This window comes from Ranitomeya variabilis, chromosome 2, assembly GCF_051348905.1.
Source record: "Ranitomeya variabilis isolate aRanVar5 chromosome 2, aRanVar5.hap1, whole genome shotgun sequence".
Lineage (NCBI taxonomy): Eukaryota > Metazoa > Chordata > Amphibia > Anura > Dendrobatidae > Ranitomeya > Ranitomeya variabilis.
In genome coordinates, this window is record NC_135233.1 from 779,659,998 (window position 1) to 779,685,829 (window position 25,832).

A 25,832-nucleotide genomic window follows, 5' to 3' on the forward strand; every position below is an offset into this window, starting at 1 on the left:
TTCCTTTTCCAAAAAGTGGACCTCTTAGGAATTTACTGTAATACGCAAGTTATCGAAGCAAATCTTGGCTGTCATATATTTATTTATTTTTATATATTTCTATATTTCTCTATGAAACTCTTTATAAACATTCAGTGGAAAATTGTATTATTTATCTTATTTTTTTATTGAAATCTTTTGCAAGTTTGTCTTTTAAATGTATTAATTGCATATCAATGAGGAATATTACTATTAATAATGTGTCTGAAGCGTTCTAGTAAAATATTTACTTTCATTAGTTTCAGGATTAATTGTGAGTCCCCCGGAGCTTTTTCCGTTTTTCCGTTTTCGTTTTTCGCTCCCCTCCTTCCCAGAGCCATAACTTTTTTATTTTTCCTTCAATTTGGCCATGTGAGGGCTTATTTTTTGCGGGACGAGTTGTACTTTTGAACGACATCATTGGTTTTACCATGTCGTGTACTAGAAAACGGGAAAAAAATTCCAAGTGCAGTGAAATTGCAAAAAAAGTGCAATCCCACACTGGTTTTTTGCTTGCCTATTTTGCTAGGTTCACTAAATGCTAAAACTGACCTGCCATTATGATTCTCCAGGTCAGTACGAGTTCATAGACACCTAACATGACTAGGTTATTTTTCACCTAAGTGGTGAAAAAAAATTCTAAACTTTGCAAAAAACAAAACAAAACAAAATTGCGCCATTTTCCGATACTCGTAGCGTCTCCATTTTTCGTGATCTGGGGTCAGGTGAGGGCTTATTTTTTGCGTGCCAAGCTGGCATTTTTAATGATAGCATTTTGGTGCAGATACGTTCTTTTGATCGCCCGTTATTGCATTTTAATGCAATGTCGTGGCGACCAAAAAAACGTAAATCTGGCGTTTCAATTTTTTTTCTCATTACGCCGTTTAGCGATCAGGTTAATGCTTTTTTTTTATTGATAGATCGGGCGATTCTGAACGCGGCGATACCAAATATGTGTAGGTTGGGGTTTTTTTTTTATTGATTTATTTTGGTTTATTTTGATTGGGGCGAAAGAGGGGGGGTTTAAACTTTTATATTTTTTTTATTTTTTTCACATTTTTTTTTACTTTTTTTTTTTACTTTTGCCATGCTTCTATAGCCTCCATGGGAGGCTAGAAGCAGGCACAACGCGATCGGCTCTGCTATGCAGCAGCGATCATAAGATCGCTGCTACACAGCAGAAATGCAGGTGTGCTGTGAGCGCCGACCACAGGGTGGCGCTCACAGCCACCGGCGATCAGTAACCATAGAGGTCTCCAGGACCTCTATGGTTACAATGTACAAGCATCGCCGACCCCCGATCATGTGACGGGGGTCGGCGATGCGCTCATATCCGGCCGCACGTCCGGATGCGGTAGTTAAATGCCGCTGTCTGCGTTTGACAGCGGCATTTAACTAGTTAATAGCGGCGGGTGATCGCGATTTCACCCGCCGCTATTGCGCGCACATGTCAGCTGTAAAAAACAGCTGACATGTCGCGACTTTGATGTGCGCTCACCGCCGGAGCGCACATCAAAGCAGGGGACCCGACATCTGACGTACTATAACGTCAGATGTCAGGAAGGGGTTAATTTATTAAAAAATGAAAGAAATGTGCAGAACTTGGTGCTAGCTGTCAACACCATGACTAATTAAATGACTATTACAGTAACAGATTTTGTCATTACAATACATACAAGGTTTTATTGTACAGTGATCACAAGGACTTATTACAGGACAGATTTGTGGAAATATGTTTGTTACTTTTATTCCACTTACTATGGAGTAGATTTATTTGAATAAAATGTTTACACGTACATTATTAGTGTTATTTTTCTATCTCAAATCTCTTTTAAGCTGAACCGGTGAAATTAAAGGGGTTTTACCATGAACAAAAGTAATTTTAATTGATATTTTAATTAATAGATATTTGAATAACAATAAGTTCCACAATTGGATTTGTTTTAATAAAATGTTCCTGTGCTGAGATAATCTTATAAATGTGCCCTGCTATGTACTGTGTAGTGGCTGTGTCTGACTGTACAGGAATATAGTCTGATCATACCACATCTCCTGGGCAGGGGAGGAAGCAAAAAAGTATACAGACAGGAGAGCATGGGATCACAAATGATTCTTTCTTTGAGGTAAAACATTGCTTAAAACAAGCATTGTTTTGCCTCACAAAAATAATAATTTGCAATGGAATTTGTAATGTCAGTATACTCTCTTTTGCTTCCTCCCTGCCCAGGAGATATAATATTATCAGACATAATAATAATAATAATAATAATAATTTTATTTATATAGCGCCAACATATTCCGCAGCGCTTTACAACTTATAGAGGGGACTTGTACAGACAATAGACATTACAGCATAACAGAAATCACAGTTCAAAACAGATACCAGTAGGAATGAGGGCCCTGCTCGCAAGCTTACAAACTATGAGGAAAAGGGGAGACACGAGAGGTGGATGGTAACAATTGCTTTAGTTATTTGGACCAGCCATAGTGTAAGGCTCGGGTGTTCATGTAAAGCTGCATGAACCAGTTAACTGCCTAAGTATGTAACAGTACAGACACAGAGGCTATTAACTGCATAAAGTGTATGAGAACATGATGGAGGAACGTGATTATGTTGTTGTTTTTTTATTAATAGGCCACACAGGGATAATTAGGTTAATGCGTTGAGGCGGTAGGCCAATCTGAACAAATGAGTTTTTAGGGCACGCTTAAAACTGTGGGGATTGGGGATTAATTGTATTAACCTAGGTAGTGCATTCCAAAGAATCGGCGCCGCACGTGTAAAGTCTTGGAGACGGGAGTCAGACCATGTTCCTGTACGGTCAGACACAGCCATTACACAGTACACAGCAGGGGCACATTTATAACATTATGTCAGCACAGGAACATTTTTTTTAAAACACTTCCAATTGTGGAAATTGTTTTTATTCCAAGATCTGTTAATTAAACTAATTAAACGAACTTTGTTCATGGGAAAACCCCTTCAAATGTGCTGATCTATTAGCATCAAGCCTCTGGCTTAGTAGTCTGGTGGGCAGTCCTAACCAGTGACCAGCAGCTACCTCTGTAGCACATTTATATAGTAAATGCTGTCAATCACTGAGTAGAAAGAATGCTCAATTGAATGCTAATCCTAGAGTCAATAGGGCTTTGAATTAATAAATTACAAGTCATATTGAACCCACAATTCTACATACCGATCTGCTTAGATTCTATTGCTCACAATTTACAACAAGTTCACTTCATTGTTAATATTACTGAATCTGTCATATAAAATAGTTATACATTTAACCTAAACTATGAGAGCAACACCAGGTAACATAATTACTTCAAAGAAACAGCACTAAATTGTGCAAAACAAACCCCAAACCAGGGAAATAACCATCTCCATGTGTACTAGAGAGCAAAGAGGACAAAGGAGTATTACGGTTTAAAAAGAAGTATTTTTATTAATTACACATAGTAAATGATCAATACAAAACGTACAATAGAAAAATTGTAAGGTGCATAAGGATGGAAATATAGGACCACCGGTGCAAAACACCCACCAATAGGCTGTATAGAATAGGCAGAAGCGCTTATTCAATAAGGTGAAAAGTTAAAGTACATCTGACATCATGGTCTTAGAGTAAAGATTCTCATTACTAAGAACAGCGCTTAGCAGTGTATGCGAAGGGTGGGTGGTACCAGGCTGGATCCTAAGAGCCCCAACATGCAATTCACTTTTTAGTCAATTGCTTTCTCAAGGGAATATATGATAAAAACCGACAAGGACTTTTTTATGTCATTGGTGATCAATGGAATGACCGGTCACATGGTATGTGCCGGCCAATTACATCGGCTCCTTCAGCGCGTGAGCACTGGAACTGCCAGGTCCTGCATCGGCCGCAAGTATCAGACATCACTGAGCGTGCACGGGGGAAGAAGCCCCCGGACATGCGCAGGAGGTACTAAAGACACTGCACCAATGCAGAAGAGGTCAGTCATGCAGCGCGCATGCACTCCACCGGTGTTTATAAAAGACAGACAGTAGACAAATCAAAATGAAGATCAGTAATTAAAAACAGCACCCCGGGGAGTCAAATTTATATACCTATGAGTCACAATACTTATACGATAATATGTGAAATAATAACAGCAGATAATAAAGATGAATTCCAGATCAGACTTCTTTCTCAAGGGTACATATTCAATCCAGTAGGGGTAAATGTGGACATATTCCGGTCATTGCCAATGAGGAAAAGCGAATAAAGACTAAAGAAATAATAAACAAAAAAAGAAAAAGTGAACAAATCTTATACACAGAAAAATGACAATAAAAATAAATAAAAGAATCCAAAATAGGTCCAGGGGGTAAAGAGGCGGACCACCAGTAGAACACAGGAATTAATAATAAGATACATTTACATAGATCATAAAAGTGAAGAAAAACTGAGTGACTCGTTTAAACCCCTGGGTGTCAAGGTATCGAGTCGCATGATCCAATTGGCCTCCCGTTGAGCTAGGAGTTTCTTATAATTGCCACCAATATCCCTCATATGTAAACCCTCAATCCCCCTGACTCAAAGAGACCCGGCATCACAGTTCTGATAAGTTTTAAAGTGACTGGGGATCGTCTTCAGGTCCAAGGGATTGGCCACTGTCTTGGCCGCACAAGTGTCCCAAACGTGTTCACACACCCTAATTCGAAGCTCCCTTGTTGTCAGGCCTATATAGATCAGAGACACCATATTAATACTGAGGACAGAGAAGACCCCTGATCCACATAGCACAGAATGGACCAGAACTGACAAGCTCAAGTGATCCCACAACCCAAGCCTCCCATAGTGGCTTGGATTACAGGTGTGCGCCACAGCACCCAGCATATATAGATATATAGATCAGAGAGCAAGCACATGTAGCATAGCGTAGAACATTTAGCCTAAACTAGTCTGTACAGTAGTTTTAGTCTAGACTTTTGATTTTACTTTGTTATAAAATACTGGAAAATATACAGTGTTAATGCATTTGTGAGGACATAGCATCATGAAAGCCATGCCACGACTTTGCATCAAGTTTTCCTGTAGTAGTTGTCATCTTGTATTACTTTGTAAATATTAAGTCACTTTGGAAAAATCCAAATTGTTGTTGAACAATCTGTGAAATTCTAAATTATTTTTATGCCTTCCATCATATCCGTATTTTACTCAAATGTGGTAACATTTTTATCTTCAATCTTAGAAGAAGGTGTCAAGTTTATGGATGCAAAGTAAATAAGTTTACAATTCTCTAAAGGTCTACATAATGTCTTATGTAAGATGGCTAGTGGTAGCCATTTTATTTCCACTCAGCTTTCATTAGCTAAAATGTTCTCAAGATTCTAATGTTTATTGTCATATTGAATAAAACTATCTATTGTTTATTCATGCTTCCATGAAGTATATCGAAGGTAGGATTTTAAGTTTTTATTAATGTAACCAAATTATGCTGCATTAATCTTCCCTATAGGCTTTTATCTTGAAACGAATGACTGCCTTCTCTGTTAAGCAAGGGCTCATAATGTATCTATGGAAAGTTAAGAAACATAGGCAGCTACATCAATTGGGTATTGGAATTGTAAAAGTATAGCTTGAATCACAGTTTGTTCTTGATTATTCATGCTTTACAACATGATTTTGAAGTAATCAGAATTGAAATAAGTTTATATTAGCTTTTAAACTTGCAGCATGAAAACCAAACCACAGTTTCAAACACAGTTTTGATGGCGTCTCAACTGTGGATAATTAGGATAAGAAAATCCATTCAGACTGAATAAAATTTTATTGAAGGCTTAAACATGAAATTCATTTAAACTAATGATTGCCATTTAACCCCTTTCTGCCATCGGACAGAATAGTACGTCCGATGGCAGAACCCCCGCTTTGATGCAGGCTCTGGCGGTGAGCCTGCATCAAAGCCGGTACATATCAGCTGTTTTGTGCCCGCAATAGGCGCGGGTGGAATCGAGATCTACCCGTGCCTATTAACTAGTTAATTGCCGCTGTCAGCGATGCACTGTCATGACAACCAGAGGTCTCCTGAAGACCTATATGGTTGTTGATGCCAGATTGCTGTGAGCACCACCCTGTGGTCGTTTCTAGCCTCCCATGGAGGCTATTGAAGCATGGCAACAGTAAAAAAAAATGTTTAAAAAAATATGAAAAAAATAAAAAAAATGTAAAAATTCAAATCACACTCTCTTTTGCCACATTCAAAATAAAACAATAAAAAAATCAAACATACACATATTTGGTATCGCTGCATTCAGAATCGCCCGATCTATCAATTAATAAAGGATTAACCTCTGCACCAAACTGGTATTATTAAAAACGTCAGTTCAGCATGCAAAAAATAAGCTCTCACCCGACCCGAAATCAGGAAAAATGGAGACGCTACGGGTCTCGGAAAATTGCACAATTTTTTTTTTTTATCAAAGTTTGGAATTTTTTTTTACCACTTAGATAAAAAAGAACCTAGACATGTTTGGTGTTTATGAACTTGCAAGGACCTGGAAAATCATAATGGCAAGTCAGTTTTAGCATTTAGTGAACCAACAAAAAAGCCAAACAAAAAGCAAGTATGGGATTTCACTTTTTTTGCAATTTCACCGCACTTGGAATTTTTTCCCATTTTCTAGTACATGACATGGTAAAACCAATGGTGTCGTTCAAAAGTACAACTTGTCCCGCAAAAAATAAGCCCTCACATGGCCATATTGATGGAAAAATAAAAAGTTATGGCTCTGGGGAGCGAAAAACAAAAACGCAAAACTGAAAAATGCTCCGGGGGTTAAGGGGTTAATTACCTCATTAAATTGAATAACATACATAATCTATTGGAAATATTGCAAGAGTTTTAGGCAGGTGTGCAGAAAATGCTACAAAATATGGATACTTTTAAAAATAAAAGTGTTAATAGTTGTTTTTTAACAATTTGTAAAAAAGAACTCTAAATCAAATCAATATTTAGTGTGACCACCGTTGCCTTTAAAACAGCATCAAATCTAGTTAGTACACCTGACCAAAGTCAGGGATTTTGCAGAATTATAGTTAGGCTGATGACTAACCAATTATACCAAACAGGTGATAATAATTATTTTTTTCATCTATAGAGTAGGTTGAAAAACAGTCATTAACTGATATAGAAAAACTGCCTAAGAGGTTTTAAACTAACATTGGGTGAGAAGTAGCCAAACTCAAAGGTAAGTTTGAAGAACATATTTTCAGTCACAAGTCATATACCATGACAAGACTGAGCACAGTAAGGAGACATGAGGTAGTTATACTGCATCAGCATCGTGTTTCCCAGGTAAACATTTCCAAGCACATTGGTGTTTCAAGATCATAGAATCATAGAATGTTATAGTTGGAAGGGACCTCAAGGGTCCAACCCCCTGCTCAATGCAGAATTAAATAAGCCATCTCAGACAGATGTCTGTTCAGCCTCTGTTTAAACACTTCCATTGAAGGAGAACTCACCACCACTCATGGCAGCCTGTTTCACTCATTGATCAGCCTCACTGTCAATTTTTTTTTATATCTAATCTGTATCTTCACCCTTTCAGTTTCATTCCATTGCTTCTCGTGTTTCCATGTGTGAATGGGAATAAAGATGATCCCTCTACACTGTGACATCCCTTCAGATATTTGTAGATAGCTATAAAGTCTCCTCTTAGCTTTCTTTTTGCAAGCTAAACATTCCCATATACTTTAACCGTTCCTCATAGGACATACTTTGAAGTCCGTTCACCATCCTGGTAGCTCTTTTCTGAACTTGTTCCAGTTTTTCAATGTCTTTTTTAAAATGTGGTGCCCAGAACTGGACACATTATTCCAGATGTGGCTTGACCAAGGAGGAGTAGAGAGGGATAATTACTACATGTAATCTAGACTCTATGCTTCTCTTAATATATCTCAGAACTGTGTTTGCTTTTTTTGCTGCTGCTTCACCCTGTTGACTTATGTGCAGTCTGTGATCTATTAGTATACCTAAGTATTTTTCATACACGCTGTTGCTTAGGTCTATTCCTCCCATTCTGTTGATGTAATTTTCATTTTTCCTGCCCAGATGTAGAATCTTACATTTGTCCCTGTTAAATACCATTCTATTAGTCGTGGCCCATTGTTCAAGCTCATCTAGATCTTTCTGAATCTTTTATGGCTAGTCGTTCTATAATTTCTTCTGCTAACTCTTTCAGTACCCTAGGATGTAATTTATCTGTACCAGGAGATTTAAATTCATGTAAATTAGCTAAGTGTTCCCTCATCATCTCTCTGTTTATATATAGTGTGGATTCTTTTATTCTTTCAATGGCACCATAAAGATCAGTTGATGTTACAATTGCTTTCTTAGAGAACACAAATGCAAAATATGAATTTAAAAGTTCAGCCTTCTCAACACCATTTTTGACCACTTCACCTTTTCATCCTGTAAAAATCATATAGCATTTTTGACTTTTCTTTTGCTTTTGACATATCCCCCAAATCCTTTTATTTACTGTTTTTGTCCCCCTTGCAAGCCTCACTTCATTACTGGCTTTAGCTCTTCTAATGCTTGCCCTGCATTCCCTGCAAACAGCATTATGTTCTTCTTTAGATGTGCCTCCCTCTTTCCATCTAATATACATTTCTTTTTTCCTTTTTATCAAGTGACTAAGTTCTGTGTTCATCCATCCTGGTCTCTTTAAATGCTTCCAATTCTTCCTTCTTTTCAGGATTATTACTGATTGTGCTGTGAGAATTTCATTTAGCAAAATCTCCCATCTTTCTTGGACATTTCTGTTCATCATCCTTCAAAACATCTTGCCATTGGACCTTTTCTACCCTCTTCCTGAGTCCATTATTATCTGCCTTTCAAGATTTTTAAAAGGAACACCAAAAAACAGGCTGCCTTAAGAACCATAGACACATTGGTCGACCAAGGAAACTTAGCACAGCAGATGACCGACACATGCTTATTTTTCTTCGAAATTGGAACATGTCAAGCAATGTTATCAGCTCAGAATTGGCAGCAATCAGTGGGACTCAGCTACAACTATCTACTGTTCAGAGACGTCTTGTCAGAAGTGGTCTTCATTGAAGAATTGTGGCCAAAAAGTTTTGATATGGAAACGAGGCCAAGTTATTCAAATATACATGAAAACCTAAGAACTGGGCTGGAGAGCAGTACAATAATGAGCAGGCAGCAGCAGTGAAGCATGGTGGAGGTTCCTTGCAAGTCTGGAGTTGCGTTTCAGCAAGTAGAGATAGGAATTTAGTCAGGATTAATGGTGCCCTCAATGCAGAAAAATAATGGCATATAATTGTTCATCATGCAACACCAAACATACAGCCCATAACGTTGTCCCCATAGAGTACTTATGTTAACATCATTAAGTCTGTGTGGGATTACATGAAGTGATAGAATTCTGTGCACAAGTCTATATTCACAGAAGATCTGTGTTTAGTTCTCTGAGATGTTTGGAATAACCTCCTAGCTGAGTGCTTCCAAAATTGTGTGAAAGTGTGGTAACTGGAAGAATTGATGCGATTTTGATAACAAAGGGTGGTCACACCAAATGTTGATTTGATTTAAATTTCTCTCATTTTCAATCATTTAACATTTTGTTAGAGAGTAACTAAACCTTTGAAATGTTTTTTTTTTTTCATGTTTCATTGCCCTGATAATTAATTGCAGATTGGTGGGGGTTTGGGTTCTAAAACCCCGACAAATTCCTCTCATTCTCCTCTCTTTCTCGAAGTGTACATGAGTGCTCACACAGCACACAATATACCTACATTACAAGCATATACTATGAATGACCTATAAATCCACCAATCTGCTTGTGATCATTAGCACAATAAAATGGGAAAAAATGTTATTTCAAAGGTTTAGTTGCTCCTTAAAGGGAACCTGTCACCCCGTATTTTAAAGATGAGATAAAAATGGCATTAACTAGGGCCAGAGCTGAGCTTTACATTACTGTCTTCTGTGTGTTTATATTCCGCACCTATCTTGCCGAAATACCTTTTGAAAGTCGCCGTTTGGTGCTGTCACTCAGTCAAGTCTGGTCAGATGGGCGTTGATAAGTTGCGGTTCCTCCCCCCTGCTCCTCGGCGTGTATGACCTAAATGCGCTCTGTGAATCGCACAGATCGCGCACTTTCTTCGCAGTTGCGCAGTAAATGAGCCTCTTGCGCCTGCGCATTATGCTGTGCCCAACTGTGGGCATAGCATACGTTACATCACTGCGCAGGCGCTGGTCGGCACTTTTACCTGTGTGCCCCGGAAGTGGTCATATGCGCATACTGTATAGCTGGATGCCGGTAACAGTGTCTCAGCCCCACCTGCGATCGTAAGTTTGGCACCAAACTTACGCTCGCAGGTTGTGCAGAGAAAATTTTACCGGCATCCAGCTATACAGTAAATGCGCATATAACCACTTCCGGGGCACACAGGTAAACGTGCCGACCAGCGCCTGCGCAGTGATGTAACGTATGCTATGCCCACAGTTGGGCACAGCATAATGCGCAGGCGCAAGAGGCTCATTTACTGCGCAACTGCGAAGAAAGTGCGCGATCTGTGCGATTCACAGAGCGCATTTAGGTCATACACGCCGAGGAGCAGGGGGGAGGAACCGCAACTTATCAACGCCCATCTGACCAGACTTGACTGAGTGACAGCACCAAACGGCGACTTTCAAAAGGTATTTCGGCAAGATAGGTGCGGAATATAAACACACAGAAGACAGTAAAGTAAAGCTCAGCTCTGGCCCTAGTTAATGCCATTTTTATCTCATCTTTAAAATACGGGGTGACAGGTTCCCTTTAATTGAGGAAAAGAAATTACTAACACTTCTATTATTTAACATTCTTACTTTGTAGCATTTTCGCACACCTGAATAAAGCTTAGGCACAGTACTGAATACTGTATATACAAGATATATTTACAAAATAACTTAACAGCTTTACTTCATTGCTTTAATTAATTAAACTTTATATTTTCTCCTGCAGATAATTCTTCATTCCATGCACAAATATCAGCCACGTGTTCATGTAATTCGAAAGGATTGTGGTGATGAACTGTCTCCCGTTAAACCAATTCCAATAGGAGAGGGTGAAAAAGCTTTCACATTCCCAGAAACAATATTTACTACAGTGACTGCGTACCAGAACCAACAGGTATGCAATTTTATATTAACTATTAAGTTACACAAATTATATTTAAAAAAAATTCAGTCATAATAAATGAAGCATAAAATATACATAAATTCTTGAATTTTACGGTTACTTTACTTTAATTCTAGCCATACTCAATGTGCTACCATATGATGCCTCCTTCAAATGGCGTAATAAATGAGTGTGGACTGTGCTGTTAATTTATATACAGTGGTGATCAAAAGTTTTGCATTTTTTTAAAAAGTGTGATTACTTCTGTCTGGTTGTTGTGATGCTATTTTGGTGATAAACTGAAAGTATATGAAGTTGTTATCATGCGAGACCTTAATTTTAACCAAAATGTTGTCGAATATAGGTATGGTCAGTTAATTAAATAAAACTGACTGGCAAAAGTTTTACATATACTATTTATTGATCACAAAATAGAGAGTAATTCATTGTTTACAATGCCATAACTTAGTATTTTGTAGCATAACCTCTTGCTTTAACCCCTTCACCCCGAAGCCTGTTTTCACCTAAGTGACAGGGCCAATTTTTACAATTCTGACCACTGTCACTTTATGAGGTCATAACTCTGAAACGCTTCAACGGATCCTGGTGATTCTGACATTGTTTTCTCGTGACATATTGTACTTTATGATAGTGGTAAAACTTCTTCGATATGACTTGCATTTATTTGTGAAAAAAACAGAAATTTGTCGAAAATTATGAAAATTTAGCAATTTTCAAATTTTTCGTTTTTATGCCCTTAAATTAGAGAGTTATATCACATAATATAGTTAATAAACAACCTTTCCCACATGTCTGCTTTACATCAGCACAATTTTGGAAACATAATTTTTTTTTGTTAGGGCGTTATAAGGGTTAAAAGTTGACTTTCTCATTTTTGCAACAAAATTTGCAAAACCATTTTTTTTACGGACCACCTCACACTTGAAGTGACTTTGAGGGGTCTATATGACAGAAAATACCCAAAAGTGACACCATTCTAAAAACTGCACCCCTCAAGGTACTCAAAACCACATTCAAAAATTTTATTAACCCTTCAGGTGCTTCACAGGAATTTTTGGAATGTTTAAAAAAAATTGAACATTTAACTTTTTTTCACAAAATTTTTAATTCAGATCCAATTTGTTTTATCTTACCATTGTAACAGGAGAAATTGGACCACAAAAGTCGTTGTACAATTTGTCCTGAGTACGCCGATACCCCACATGTTGGGGTAAACCAATGTTTGGGCACATGGCAGAGCACGGAAGGGAAGGAGCGCCATTTGATTTTTCAATGCAAGATTTGCTGGAATTGAGATCGGAACCCATGTCGTGATTGGAGAGCCCCTGACGTGCCTAAACAGTGGAAACCCCCACAAGTGACACCATTTTGGAAAGTAGACCCCCTAAGGAACTTATCTAGATGTGTGGTGAGCACTTTGAACCTCCAAGTGCTTCACAGAAGTTTATAATGTAGAGCCGTAAAAAAAAATGTCATATTTATTTTCACAAAAAATGATCTTTTCGCCCCACATTTTTTATTTTCCCAAGGGTAACAGGATAAATTGGACCCAAAAAGTTGTTGTGCAATTTGTCCTGAGTACGCTGATACTTCATATATGGGGATAAACCACTGTTTGAGCGCATGGCAGAGCTCGGAAGGGAAGGAGCGCCGTTTGACTTTTCAATGCAAAATTGGCTGGAATTGAGATCGGAACCCATGTCGCGTTTGGAGAGCCCCTGACGTGCCTAAACAGTAGAAACCCCCCACAAGTGACCACATTTTGGAAAGAAGACCCCCTAAGGAACTTATCTAGATGTGTGGTGAGCACTTTTAACCCCCAATTGTTTAACTAAAGTTTAGAATGTAGCGCCGTGAAAATTAAAAAATAATTTTTTCTTTCCACAAAATGATGTTTTAGCCCGCAATTTTTTTTTTCCCAAGGGTAACAGGAGAAATTGGACCACAAAAGTCATTGTCCAATTTGTCCTGAGTACGCTGATACCCCACACATGGGGGGAAACCACTGTTTGGGCACACGGCAGAGCTCGGAAGGGAAAGAGCGCCGTTTGAAATGCAGACTTAGATGGATTGGTCTGCAGGCGTCATGTTGCATTTGCAGAGTCCCTGATGTACCTAAACAGTAAAACCCCCCACAAGTAACCCCATTTTGGAAAGAAGAACCCCGAAGGAACTTATCTAGATGTGTGCTGAGCACTTTTAACCCCCAATTGTTTCACTAAAGTTTAGAATGTAGCGCCGTGAAAATTAAAAAATAATTTTTTCTTTCCACAAAATGATGTTTTAGCCCGCAATTTTTTCCCCCAAGGGTAACAGGAGAAATTGGACCACAAAAGTTATTGTCAAATTTGTCCTGAGTATGCTGATACCCCATACATGGGGGGAAACCACTGTTTGGGCGCACGGCAGAGCTCGGAAGGGAAGGAGCGCCGTTTGAAATGCAGACTTAGATGGATTGGTCTGCAGGCGTCATGTTGCATTTGCAGAGTCCCTGATGTACCTAAACAGTAGAAACCCCCCACAAGTGACCCCATATTGGAAACTGGACCCCCCAAGGAACTTATCTAGATGTGTTGTGAGAACTTTGAACCAACAAGTGTTTCACTACAGTTTATAACGCAGAGCCGTGAAAATAAAAAATATTTTTTTTTTCCACGAAAATGATATTTTAGCCCCCAAATTTTTATTTTCCCAAGGGTAACAGGAGAAATTGGACCACAAAAGTTGTTGTCCAATTTGTGCTGAGTACGCTGATACCCCGTATATGGGGGGAACCACTGTTTGGGCGCACGACAGAGCTCGGAAGGGAAGGAGCACTGTTTTACTTGTTCAAAGCATAATTGGCTTGAATTGAGATCGGACGCCATGTCGCGTTTGGAGAGCCCCTGATGTGCCTAAACAGTGGAAACCCCCCAATTCTAACTGAAACCCTAACCCCAGCCCTAACCCTAGCCCTAACCCTAACCCTAGCCCTAACCCCAACCCTAACCCTAGCCCTAACCCCAACCCTAACCCTAGCCCTAACCCTAGCCCTAACCCTAACCCTAATGGGAAAATGGAAATAAATACATTTCTTTAAATTTTATTATTTTTCCCTAACTAAGGGGGTGATGAAGGGGGGTTTGATTTACATTTATAGCGTTTTTTTTGGCGGATTTTTATGATTGGCAGCCGTCACACACTAAAAGATGCTTTTTATTGGAAAAAATAGCTTTTGCATCACCACATTTTGAGAGCTATAATTTATCCATATTTTTGCCCACAGAGTCATGTGAGATCTTGTTTTTTGCAGGACGAGTTGACATTTTTATTGGTACCATTTTTGGGGACATGACATTTTTTGATCGCTTTTTATTCCGATTTTTGGGAGGCGGAATGAACAAAAACCAGCAATTCCTGAAATTCTTTTAGGGGGGGCGTTTATAGCGTTCCATGTGTGGTAAAATTGATAAAGCAGCTTTATTCTTCAGGTCAGTACGATTACAGCGATACCTAATTTATATAATTTTTTTATGTTTTGGCGCTTTTACACAATAAAAACTATTTTATATAAAAAAATAATTGTTTTTGCATCGCTTTATTCTGAGAGCTATAACTTTTTTATTTTTCTGCTGATGATGCTGTATGATGGCTTTTTTTTTGCGGCACAAGATGACATTTTCAGCGGTTCCATGGTTATTTATATCTGTCTTTTTGATCGCGTGTTATTCCACTTTTGTTCACCTGTATGATAATAAAGCGTTGTCTTTTGCCTTGATTTTTTTTTTTTTTTGGCGGTGTTCACTGAAGGGGTTAACTAGTGGGATAGTTTTATGGAGCGGGTCGTTACGGATGCGGTGATACCAAATATGTGTACTTTTATTGTTTTTTTTAATTTACATAAATAAATGGATTTACTGGGAAATGTTTTTTTTTTCCTTTATTTGGGGATTTTTTTTTTATTTTTTTTTTATACATTCTATATATTTTTTTTTTACTTTTTACTATTGTCCCAGGGTGGGACATCACTGTATTAGATCAGATCGTTGATCTGACAGTGTGCATAGCACTCTGTCAGATCAACGATCTGACAGGCAAGTTTAGGTGGCTTTCCGGCACCTGCTCTCTGCAGCTCTCAGCAGGCACCGGCTAGCCAGGTCATTTCATGACCCGGAAGGAGTCCCGCGGCCATCTTGGATCCGGGGACTCCTTCCGGATCACCGGAGCAACGCGATCTCATCGCCTTGCTCCGGTGGGAGAGCGCAGGGAGCCCCCGTCCCTGCGCGTTCCCCCTCTATGCCGCTGTCACTACTGACAGTGGCATCAGAGGGGTTAAATGCCCGCGATTGGCGCTAGCGCTGATCTTGGGCATTGCTGCGGGGTGTCAGCTTTCATATACAGCTGACACCCGCACCCGATCACCGCGGCGCTCAGCGCAAGACTGCGGTGATCGGTGCACCGTACTAGTACTGCTGCTGGCACAAATGCAGTGCCGGCAGCGCAGTACTAGTACGGCGCATGGCGCGAAGGGGTTAATTATGGGACCACACCGACTGGGTATTGAAGCCACTAAAGCAGGGGTGGGCAATTAATTTTCCCGAGGGGGCCACATGAAAGATTCTGACTGTTGTGGAGGGCTGAACCAATAGGCCGAAATTTATTCTGTTCAATATTAACCCCTTCCCGACCCATGACGCCACGTAGGCGTCATGAAAACCCGTGCCAATCCGACCCATGATGCCTATGTGGCGTCATGGAGGGATCGCGTCCCTGCAGATCGGGTGAAAGGGTTAACTCCTATTTTACCCAATCTGCAGGGAGAGGGGGAGTGGTACTTCAGCCCAGGGGGGGTGGCTTCACCCCCCCGTGGCTACGATCGCTCTGATTGGCTGTTGAAAGTGAAACTGCCAATCAGAGCGATTTGTAATATTTCACCTAAAAAACTGGTGAAATATTACAATCCAGCCATGGCCGATGCTGCAATAGCATCGGCCATGGCTGGAAACACTAATGTGACCCCCCCCCACCCCACCGATCGCCCCCCCAGTGCTCCGTTATAGGGTCCGGTCCCCTCCGTCCGCCTGCCGGCTCCCCCGTCCTGCTGTCCGCTCCCCCGTCCTCCTGCCCGCTCCCCCCCTGCTCCTATGTCACCCCCCGTGCTCCGACGCTCCCCTCGTGCCCCGATCTCCCCCCCTTATACTTACCGAGGCTCCCGGTCCCCGTCCGCCTCCATCGTGGGCGCCGCCATCTTCCAAAATGGTGGGCGCATGCTCAGTGCGCCCGCCGGCCGGCAGATTCTTAGAGGTACATTTTGATCGCTGTGGTAGGTTCTATCACAGCGATCAAAATAAAAAAATAATAAATAAACCCCCACCCTTTATCACCCCCATAGGTAGGGACAATAATAAAATAAAGAAAATATTTTTTTTTCTTTTTCCACTAGGGTTAGGGTTAGAACTAGGGTTAGAACTAGGGGTAGGGTTAGGGGTAGGGTTAGGGTTACGGGTAGGGTTAGGGTTAGGGGTAGGGTTATGGCATGTGCACACAGAGCGGATCGGCCGCGGATCCGCAGCGGATCGGCAGCGGATCGGCAGCGGATCGGCAGCGGATCCGCAGCGGATCGGCAGCGGATCCGCAGCGGATCGGCCGCGGATTGGCAGCGGATCCGCAGCGGATTGGCAGCGGATCCGCAGCGGATTGGCAGCGGATCCGCAGCGGATCGGCCGCGGATTGGCAGCGGATCCGCAGCGGATCGGCCGCGGATTGGCAGCGGATCCGCAGCGGATCGGCAGCGGATCCGCAGCGGATCCGCAGCGGATTGGCAGCGGATCCGCAGCGGATTGGCCGCGGATCCGCAGCAGATTGGCTGCGGATTGGCAGCGGATCCGCAGCGGATTGGCCGCTGCGAATTCGAAGCAGTTTTCCATCAGGTTTACAGTACCATGTACACCTAAGGAAAACCAAATCCGCTGTGCCCATGGTGCGGAAAATTCCGTGCAGAAATGCTGCGTTGTATTTTCCGCAGCATGTCAATTCTTTGTGCGGATTCCGCAGCGTTTTACACCTGTTCCTCAATAGGAATCCGCAGGTGAAATCTGCACAAAAAAACACTGGAAATCTGCTGTAAATCCGCAGGTAAAACGCAGTGCCTTTTACCTGCAGATTTTTCAAAAATCGTGCGGGAAAATCTCACACGAATCCGCAACGTGGGCACATAGCCTTAGGGTTAGGGTTGGAATTAGAGTTAGGGTTGGAATTAGGGCTAGGGTTTGAAATAGGGTTAAGATTAGGCTTGTGGTTAGGGTTACGGATAGGGTTAGGGGTGTGTTGGGGTTACAGTTGTGGTTAGGGTTGGGATTAGGGTTACGGTTGGGATTAGGGTTAGGATTAGGGTTGGAATTAGGGTTACGGGTGTGTTGCGGTTAGGGTTGTGGTTAGGGGTGTGTTGGGGTTAAGGTTGTGATTAGGGTTATGGCTACAGTTGGGATTAGGATTAGGGGTGTGTTGGGGTTAGTGTTGAAGTTAGAATTGAGGGGTTTCCACTGTTTAGGCACATCAGGGGTCTCCAAACGCAACATGGCGCCACCATTGATTCCAGCCAATCTTGCGTTCAAAAAGTCAAATGGTGCTCCCGCCCTTCCAAGCCCCGACGTGCGCCCAAACAGTGGTTTACCCCCACATTTGGGGTACCAGCGTACTCAGGACAAACTGGGCAACAACTGTTGGGGTCTAATTTATCCTGTTACCCTTGCAAAAATAAAAAATGACTTGCTAAAACATAATTTTTGAGGAAAGAACAATTATTTTTTATTTTCACGGCTCTGCGTTATAAACTTCTGTGAAGCACTTGGGGGTTGAAAGTGCTCACCACACATCTAGATAAGTTCCTTCGGGGGTCTAGTTTCCAAAATGGGGTCACTTGTGGGGTGTTTCTACTGTTTAGGCACATCAGGGGCTCTGCAAATGCAATGTGACGCCCGCAGACCATTCCATCAAAGTCTGCATTTCAAATGTCACTACTTCCCTTCCGAGCCCTGACGTGTGCCCAAACAGTGGTTTACCCCCACATATGGGGTATCAGCGTACTCACAACAAACTGGGCAACAAATATTGGGGTCCAAATTCTCCTGTTACCCTTGTGAAAATAAAAAATTGCTTGCTAAAACATCTTTTTTGAGGAAAGAAAAATGATTTTTTATTTTCACGGCTCTGCGTTGTAAACTTCTGTGAAGCACTTGGGGGTTGAACGTGCTCACCACACATCTAGGTAAGTTCCTTGGGGGGTCTAGTTTCCAAAATGGGGTCACTTGTGGGGGGTTTCTACTGTTTAGGCATATCAGGGGCTCTGCAAACGTAACATGATGCCCGCAGACCATTCCATCAAAGTCTGCATTCCAAAACGTCACTACTTCCCTTCCGAGCCCCGGCATGTGCCCAAACAGTGGTTTACCCCCACATATAGGGTATCAGCGTACTCAGGAGAAACTGGACAACAACTTTTGGGGTCCAATTTCTCCTGTTACTCTTGCAAAAATAAAAAATTCTGGGCTAAAAAAATATTTTTGAGGAAAGGAAACACATTTATTATTTTCACGGCTCTGCGTTATAAACTTCTGTGAAGCACTTGGGGGTTCAAAGTGCTCACTACACATCTAGATAAGTTCCCTTGGGGGTCTAGTTTCCAAAATGGAGTAAATTGTGGGGAGTTCCTACTGTTTAGGCACATCAGGGGCTCTGCAAACGCAACCTGACGCCCGCAGAGCATTCCATCAAAGTCTGCATTTCAAAACATCACTACTTCCCTTCCGAACCCCGACGTGTGCCAAAACAGTGGTTTACCCCCACATATGGGGTATCAGCGTACTCAGGAGAAACTGGACAACAACTTTTGGGGTCCAATTTCTCCTGTTACCCTTGGGAAAATAAAAAATTGTGGGCTAAAAAATCATTTTTGAGAAAAGAAAAATTATTTTTTATTTTCATGGCTCTGCGTTATAAACTTCTGTGAAGCACTTGGGGGTTCAAAGTGCTCACCACACATCTAGATTAGTTCCTTGGGAGGTCTAGTTTCCAAAATGGGGTCACTAGTGCGGGAGCTCCAATGTTTAGGCACACAGGGGCTCTCCAAACGCGACATGGTGTCTGCTAATGATTGGAGCTAATTTTTCATTCAAAAAGCCAAATGGAGTGCCTTCCCTTCCGAGCCCTGCCGTGCGCCCAAACAGTGGTTTACCCCCACATATGGGGTATCATCGTACTCAGAACAAACTGGACAACAAGATTTGGAGTCCAATTTCTCCTATTACCCTTGGGAAAATAAAAAATTCTGGGCTAAAAATCATTTTTGAGGAAAGAAAAATTATTTTTTTATTTTCACGGCTCTGCGTTATAAACTTCTGTGAAGCACCTGGGGGTTATAAGTGCTCACTATGCATCTAGATAAGTTTCTTGGGGGGTCTAGTTTCCAAAATGGGGTCACTTGTAGGGGAGCTCCAATGTTTAGGCACACAGGGGCTCTCCAAACGCGACATGGTGTCCGCTAACGATTGGAGCTAATTTTCCATTCAAAAAGTCAAATGGCACGCCTCCCCTTCCGAGCCTTGCCGTGCACCCAAGCAGTGGTTTACCCCCACATATGAGGTATCGGCATACTCAGGAGAAATTGCCCAACAAATTTTAGGATCCATTTTATCCTGTTGCCCATGTGAAAATGAAAGAATTGAGGCTAAAAGAAATTTTGTGTGAAAAAAAAATACTTTTTCATTTTTGCGGATCAATTTGTGAAGCACCTGGGGGTTTAAAGTGCTCACTATGCCTCTGGATGAGTTCCTTGGGGGGTCTAGTTTCCAAAATGGGGTCACTTGTGGAGGAGCTCCAATGTTTAGGCACACAGGGGCTTTCCAAACGCGACATGGTGTCCGCTAACGATGGAGATAATTTTCCATTCAAAAAGTCAAATGGCGCTCCTTCCCTTCCGAGCCTTACCATGTGCCCAAACAGTGGTTTACCCCCACATGTGAGGTATTGGTGTACTCAGGAGAAATTGCCCAACAAAATTTAGGATCCATTTTATCCTGTTGCCCATGTGAAAATGAAAAAATTGAGGCTAAAATAATTTTTTTGTGAAAAAAAAGTACTTTTTCATTTTTACGGATCAATTTGTGAAGCACCTGGGGGTTTAAAGTGCTCACTATGCTTCTAGATAAGTTCCTTGGGGGGTCTAGTTTCCAAAATGTGGTCACTTGTGGGGGAGCTCCAATGTTTAGGCACACGGGGGCTCTCCAAACGCGACATGGTGTCCGCTAAAGATTGGAGCCAATTTTTCATTCAAAAAGTCAAATGGTGCTCCTTCCCTTCCGAGCCCTGCCGTGCGCCCAAACAGTGGTTTACCCCCACATATGAGGTATCAGCGTACTCAGGACAAATTGGACAACAACGTCCCTGGTCCAGTTTCTCCTTTTACCCTTGGGAAAATAAAAAAATTGTTGCTAAAAGATCATTTTTGTGACTAAAAAGTTAAATGTTCATTTTTTACTTCCATGTTGCTTCTGCTGCTGTGAAACACCTGAAGGGTTAATAAACTTCTTGAATGTGGTTTTGAGCACCTTGAGGGGTGCAGTTTTTAGAATGGTGTCACTTTTGGGTATTTTCAGCCATATAGAACCCTCAAAATGACTTCAAATGTGAGGTGGTCCCTAAAAAAAATGGTTTTGTAAATTTTGTTGTAAAAATGAGAAATCACTGGTCAAATTTTAACCCTTATAACTTCCTAGCAAAAAAAAAAATTGTTTCCAAAATTGTGCTGATGTAAAGTAGACATGTGGGAAACGTTATTTATTAACTATTTTGTGTCACATAACTCTCTGGTTTAACAGAATAAAAATTCAAAATGTGAAAATTGCGAAATTTTCAAATTTTTTGCCAAATTTCGGTTTTTTTCACAAATAAACTCAAAAATTATCGACCTAAATTTACCACTAACATGAAGCCCAATATGTCACGAAAAAACAATCTCAGAATCGCTAGGATCCGTTGAAGCGTTCCTGAGTTATTACCTCATAAAGGGACACTGGTCAGAATTGCAAAAAACGGCAAGGTCATTAAGGCCAAAATAGGCTGGGTCATGAAGGGGTTAATATCGATATATTAGAATTATTATATTATTGATAATGTTATTAATATTAATTGCATCACCTAATATTGAGCAGAATTAAATATGCTGACATCCCCCTATATAACGTATGAGCCCCCAACAGCCCCTTATATGCAGCATGAGCCCCACATAGCCTCCACCATATGCGGCATGAGCTCCACACAGCCTCCTCATATACGGCATGAGCCCCACACATAGCCTCCCCATATACACTTCATAAGCCCCACACAGCCTCCCTATATACACTGCATAAGCCCCACACAGCCTCCCTATATACACTGCATAAGCCCCACACAGCCTCCCTATATACACTGCATAAGCCCCACACAGCCTCCCTATATACACACCGCATGAGCATCACACAGCCTCCCTATATACACTGCATGAGCCCCACACAGCCTCCCTATATACACTGCATGAACCCCACACAGCCTCCCCATATACACTGCATGAACCCCACACATCCTTCCTATATACACTGCATGTCGCCCTGATATCCTCCCATATGCAGCACCATGTACACCATTTCCCTCCATATGCAGCACCATGTCATCCCCATGTGCAGCACCATGTCACCCCCATGTGCTGTGCAGCACCATGTCACCCCTATGTGCAGCACCATATCACCTCCCATGTGCAGCACCATGTCACCCCCATGTGCAACACCATGTCACCCCCATGTGCAGCACATGTCACCCCTCCATGTACAGCACCATGTCACCCCCCCATGTGCAGCACCATGTGCAGCACCATGTCACCCCATAGCTCCCCAATGCACACCCAAACATCCTATACACATGAAAAAAAGACCACCACATACTAACCTCGGTCCCATTCCCCGCCACTCTGCTTAACTCTCTGCCTCCGGTGCACAAACTCTCCAGAGTACACAGCTGATGTGATGAAATGACGTCACTCGCTGATTGGTGAAAGAAGTGGCTGGAGGTCCCTCCTCCACCAAAGGAGTCAACAGCGCAGAGCAGATGAAAACAGCAAGCGGGCTGGCACCGTGGGGCCCGTGGACCTCTGATTTCCAGCCTTGGTCCATTGGGCCAGTCTGAGACAGCCAGAGGGCCGGATGTGGCCAGCGGGCCGCACTTTGCCCATGTCTGCACTTTGCCCATGTCTGCACTAGGGTATTCAAGACATCCTAAGGGATCTTGTTCCATTCCCTTTGCTTATCTGCAAGCAATTCATCTTTATTGCTATGGGTACGGGTCCAAATTCGTCACCCTAACTCATCCCAAAGGTGCTTTATAGGGTTTAAATCAGGTGATTGGCTTGGCCATTTCAACAGGGGAACATTTTTCTTTGCTAACCGATTTTTTACTAAATTGGATGTGTGCTTAGGATCATTGTCTGCTGGAATTTCCAGCCCCTACCTACTTTGGTTTTACCATGTGGTAGCATTACATTCTTCAGTATATCATTGTACATGTCAAAATCCAAAAACAGCCACTATTAACTCTTGTCAAGAGAAAAATGGCCAGAAAGCACAATACCAATGTATATTCAAAAATGAATTAATTTTAATGAATCCATTTTTGAATATATATTGGTATTGTTCTTTCTGGTAATTTTTCTCTTAACAAGTTAATAGTGGCTGTTTTTGGATTTTGATAGTTTCAGCATGGCACAATGTTATTTGTGAGATCATAAAGTTTTTTATTTAATATCATTGAACATGGTAGCACTAATATTTCCATCAATTCTATACAGAGGGCCAATAGCATATGCAGAAAAGCAGCTCCAATCCATGACATTGCCACCACCATGTTTCGCTGTAGGTGTTTGGTGCCTTACATCATTACGTTTTCCAATTGGGTGGTATGTATATATAATGCTTGCCATCTCTACCAAACAGATTGAACTTGGATTCTTCTGACCACAACACCTTAGACCAATCTATTTCAATTGGCTGTGTTCTTTGACAAACTCAAGTCGGACCTTCTGGTTCTTTGCAGAGATGAATGGCTTCTTGACTGGAACTCATACATTCAGCCCTACTGCTCTTAGCCATTGCACCACAGTTTGGCGACTCACTTTGACCCAATATTCTTTTTGTGCAAAATCTGTACAACACTTTTATGGACATAAGATACTGAATTTTTCTTAATAATGTCATCAACTTTGGAGGAAGTTTTTTGTGGTTGTCCACAACTAGGTTTGTTAGCTGTTCCATAACCTTCTTTTTCTTTCTTTATTAATTGTGACACTTGACTCTGAGAACAGTTTAATTCCATAGCTACCTCTGGCTTTTGCCTGACATCACTCTCAGAATAAGCTTCCTGACAACTGGTGATAAATTTGTCTTTGTCTTTGCCATGTTTTAACAAAAAAAACACACAAACAAACAAAAAAAATACAAATTTAGGCAAAATTCGACTACCCATTACAAAATATGCAAAAAATTTGGTCCACCAAATGTTGAAAACTAACATATAAAGGAATAGAACAATGTCAAACACAATTTTTGTCCTATTAGCTGACAACCATCTTCTTCCCGTTTACTAAAATCACCAGGAAAATGGCATCACACCAATCAGACAGAAGTAATCACACTTTTAAAAAAATGCAAAACTTTTGGTCGCCACTGTTTATATATGCCCATGAGTCTATTGAGTTTGCGTCAGGACTAGAGATGAGCAGATGTAAGGATTTGCTGTGCTGGAGCATTGTCACCTGTGTGCTGCTTATTGCGTGATATCAAACACCGCACCAAGGAACCTGGAAGGTCAAGAAACATGCGTAGCTTCTGTTGTCGAACAGAGTGCATTGACCTGGAATGTGGATCAGGGTTCCGCAAAGTGATCTGCTCATCTCTAGTCAGAACACCAGTGGGTACTTGGAGTGTTAATGATGTATGTATGGACCTGGCTTAACCCTTTTTAATAAGCTGTCTTCATGAGCTTATCATGTTATTGAGTCCAGATTTATTGCCATATAATGTCTATTTAATGCACCAATAGGCTACGCCCTTTAGAGCGAGGTTACTAATCTAATTTCTTTCTTTGACGACTCATTCAAAAATCATTAACAGACAAAATTTTGCTGAAAAATGAGGAAATCAATCTAATGTTAAAGATGAAAATTACTGTTCTGCTCTCTGTTCTGCCTAATAAAAGGTAGACTCTAATCTATCAACTAAGAAGTCACTAAATGTGTATATGAAAATAAATTTTTTAAAACCAGAAACTCCCCTTTGGAATAGATATAGATAATCAAGGTGATATGATCAACCATAGTTTTATTGTTCAAGCAATTTTTTACCTTTTTGCACATAGAAGTGCTTTGTTAAAATATGGGAATTAAAAACCAAAAATGTCTGTTCATATTTATGAAGATATAAAGGTCTAAAAATCTTTTGTCTATTATACCATTTTCAGCAACAAAGGTGTTGACAGGGTACGTTCCTCCAACAATAAAAAAAACAATTTGTTGACTTCTATGACGTACATTATAGATATTTCCATTAGTTCTTATGCTTTACCACTATAAACTAATTCCCATGAAATTGGAATTATAAGGAGAAAACAGCGTGACTCAGTAGAATCATTAACACATTTAATGTGACGTTTGTCTACATGTTTTAGGGGAGTCACAGATGTATTCTATTGGAATCATGTGTCTGCCCATCTGAAATCATGTTTCTTTTTCATAAGAACTCCAGCCAAATAGCCCTAATAGCTCATATAATGATTTATTATGAGTTCTTAAGAACGACTATTTAGAGGTTGATTTGCTTTTAGGCACAGAAATGTGTGATAAGATAAATGCACTTTAAAATTCCATAAATGGCAAAGTGATTGGAAAGTGAAATGAAAATATTTATGTGCATTAACTATTATATTTCTACATTTGCTCTAACAGGGCTGTTCTTTGGAATAAAAAATACAATAGCTTCTCATATCATAATACAATAAGGTGCTTTGCTTTTGTCAGTTCAGCCTAATAAGCAGAAAGTTACTAAGGTTATTCCACAGATGACTTAATTTCATTTTTGTGATTGATCCAAAGCAGTGCAGAGTAAGATGGCCCATGGTGTTTGCCTAATTTTGTTTTCTATCTGTAATTGCGTCTTGGCTATGTTTTCAGATTGAAGACTTTGACAAAAGTAATATGATAATATTCTGTGGTATTTAAAAGAAATATTCATGTTTTCACATTTATCATACAAAAAGAGAATACCGTAATTCAATAAATGTTTGTCTTATTCTTTTTAATTTTTTTTATTTCTAGATAACCCGTTTGAAAATTGACCGAAATCCGTTTGCCAAAGGATTTAGAGATTCTGGCCGAAACAGGTTGGCATTTAACTGCTCATGCATCCACCAAAATACATAATAATATGTTTTCTATTGCTCTAGTGTATAGTGGAAAAATGATGATAAAAGTATAAATTATAAATCCTAAAGCCATTCACTGTACATCAATAGTAAAATACAGTTATACATTATACCACTTCAAGGTTTTAATCTAGTTGAATGAAGAGGAACA

At 40.7% G+C, this 25,832-nt stretch overlaps 1 protein-coding gene across 2 annotated transcripts in view; it reads left to right on the top strand.

Annotated features, from left to right (window-relative positions):
- Positions 1-25,832, top strand: part of TBX18 (T-box transcription factor 18) — a 67,262-nt gene that overhangs the window by 22,142 nt on the left and 19,288 nt on the right. For both annotated transcript variants that reach the window (XM_077289786.1, XM_077289787.1), the window contains exons 5-6: positions 11,027-11,194; positions 25,575-25,639. In XM_077289786.1, coding sequence (XP_077145901.1) covers positions 11,027-11,194; positions 25,575-25,639 — 233 coding nt within the window. The remainder of the gene's footprint in view (positions 1-11,026; positions 11,195-25,574; positions 25,640-25,832) is intronic.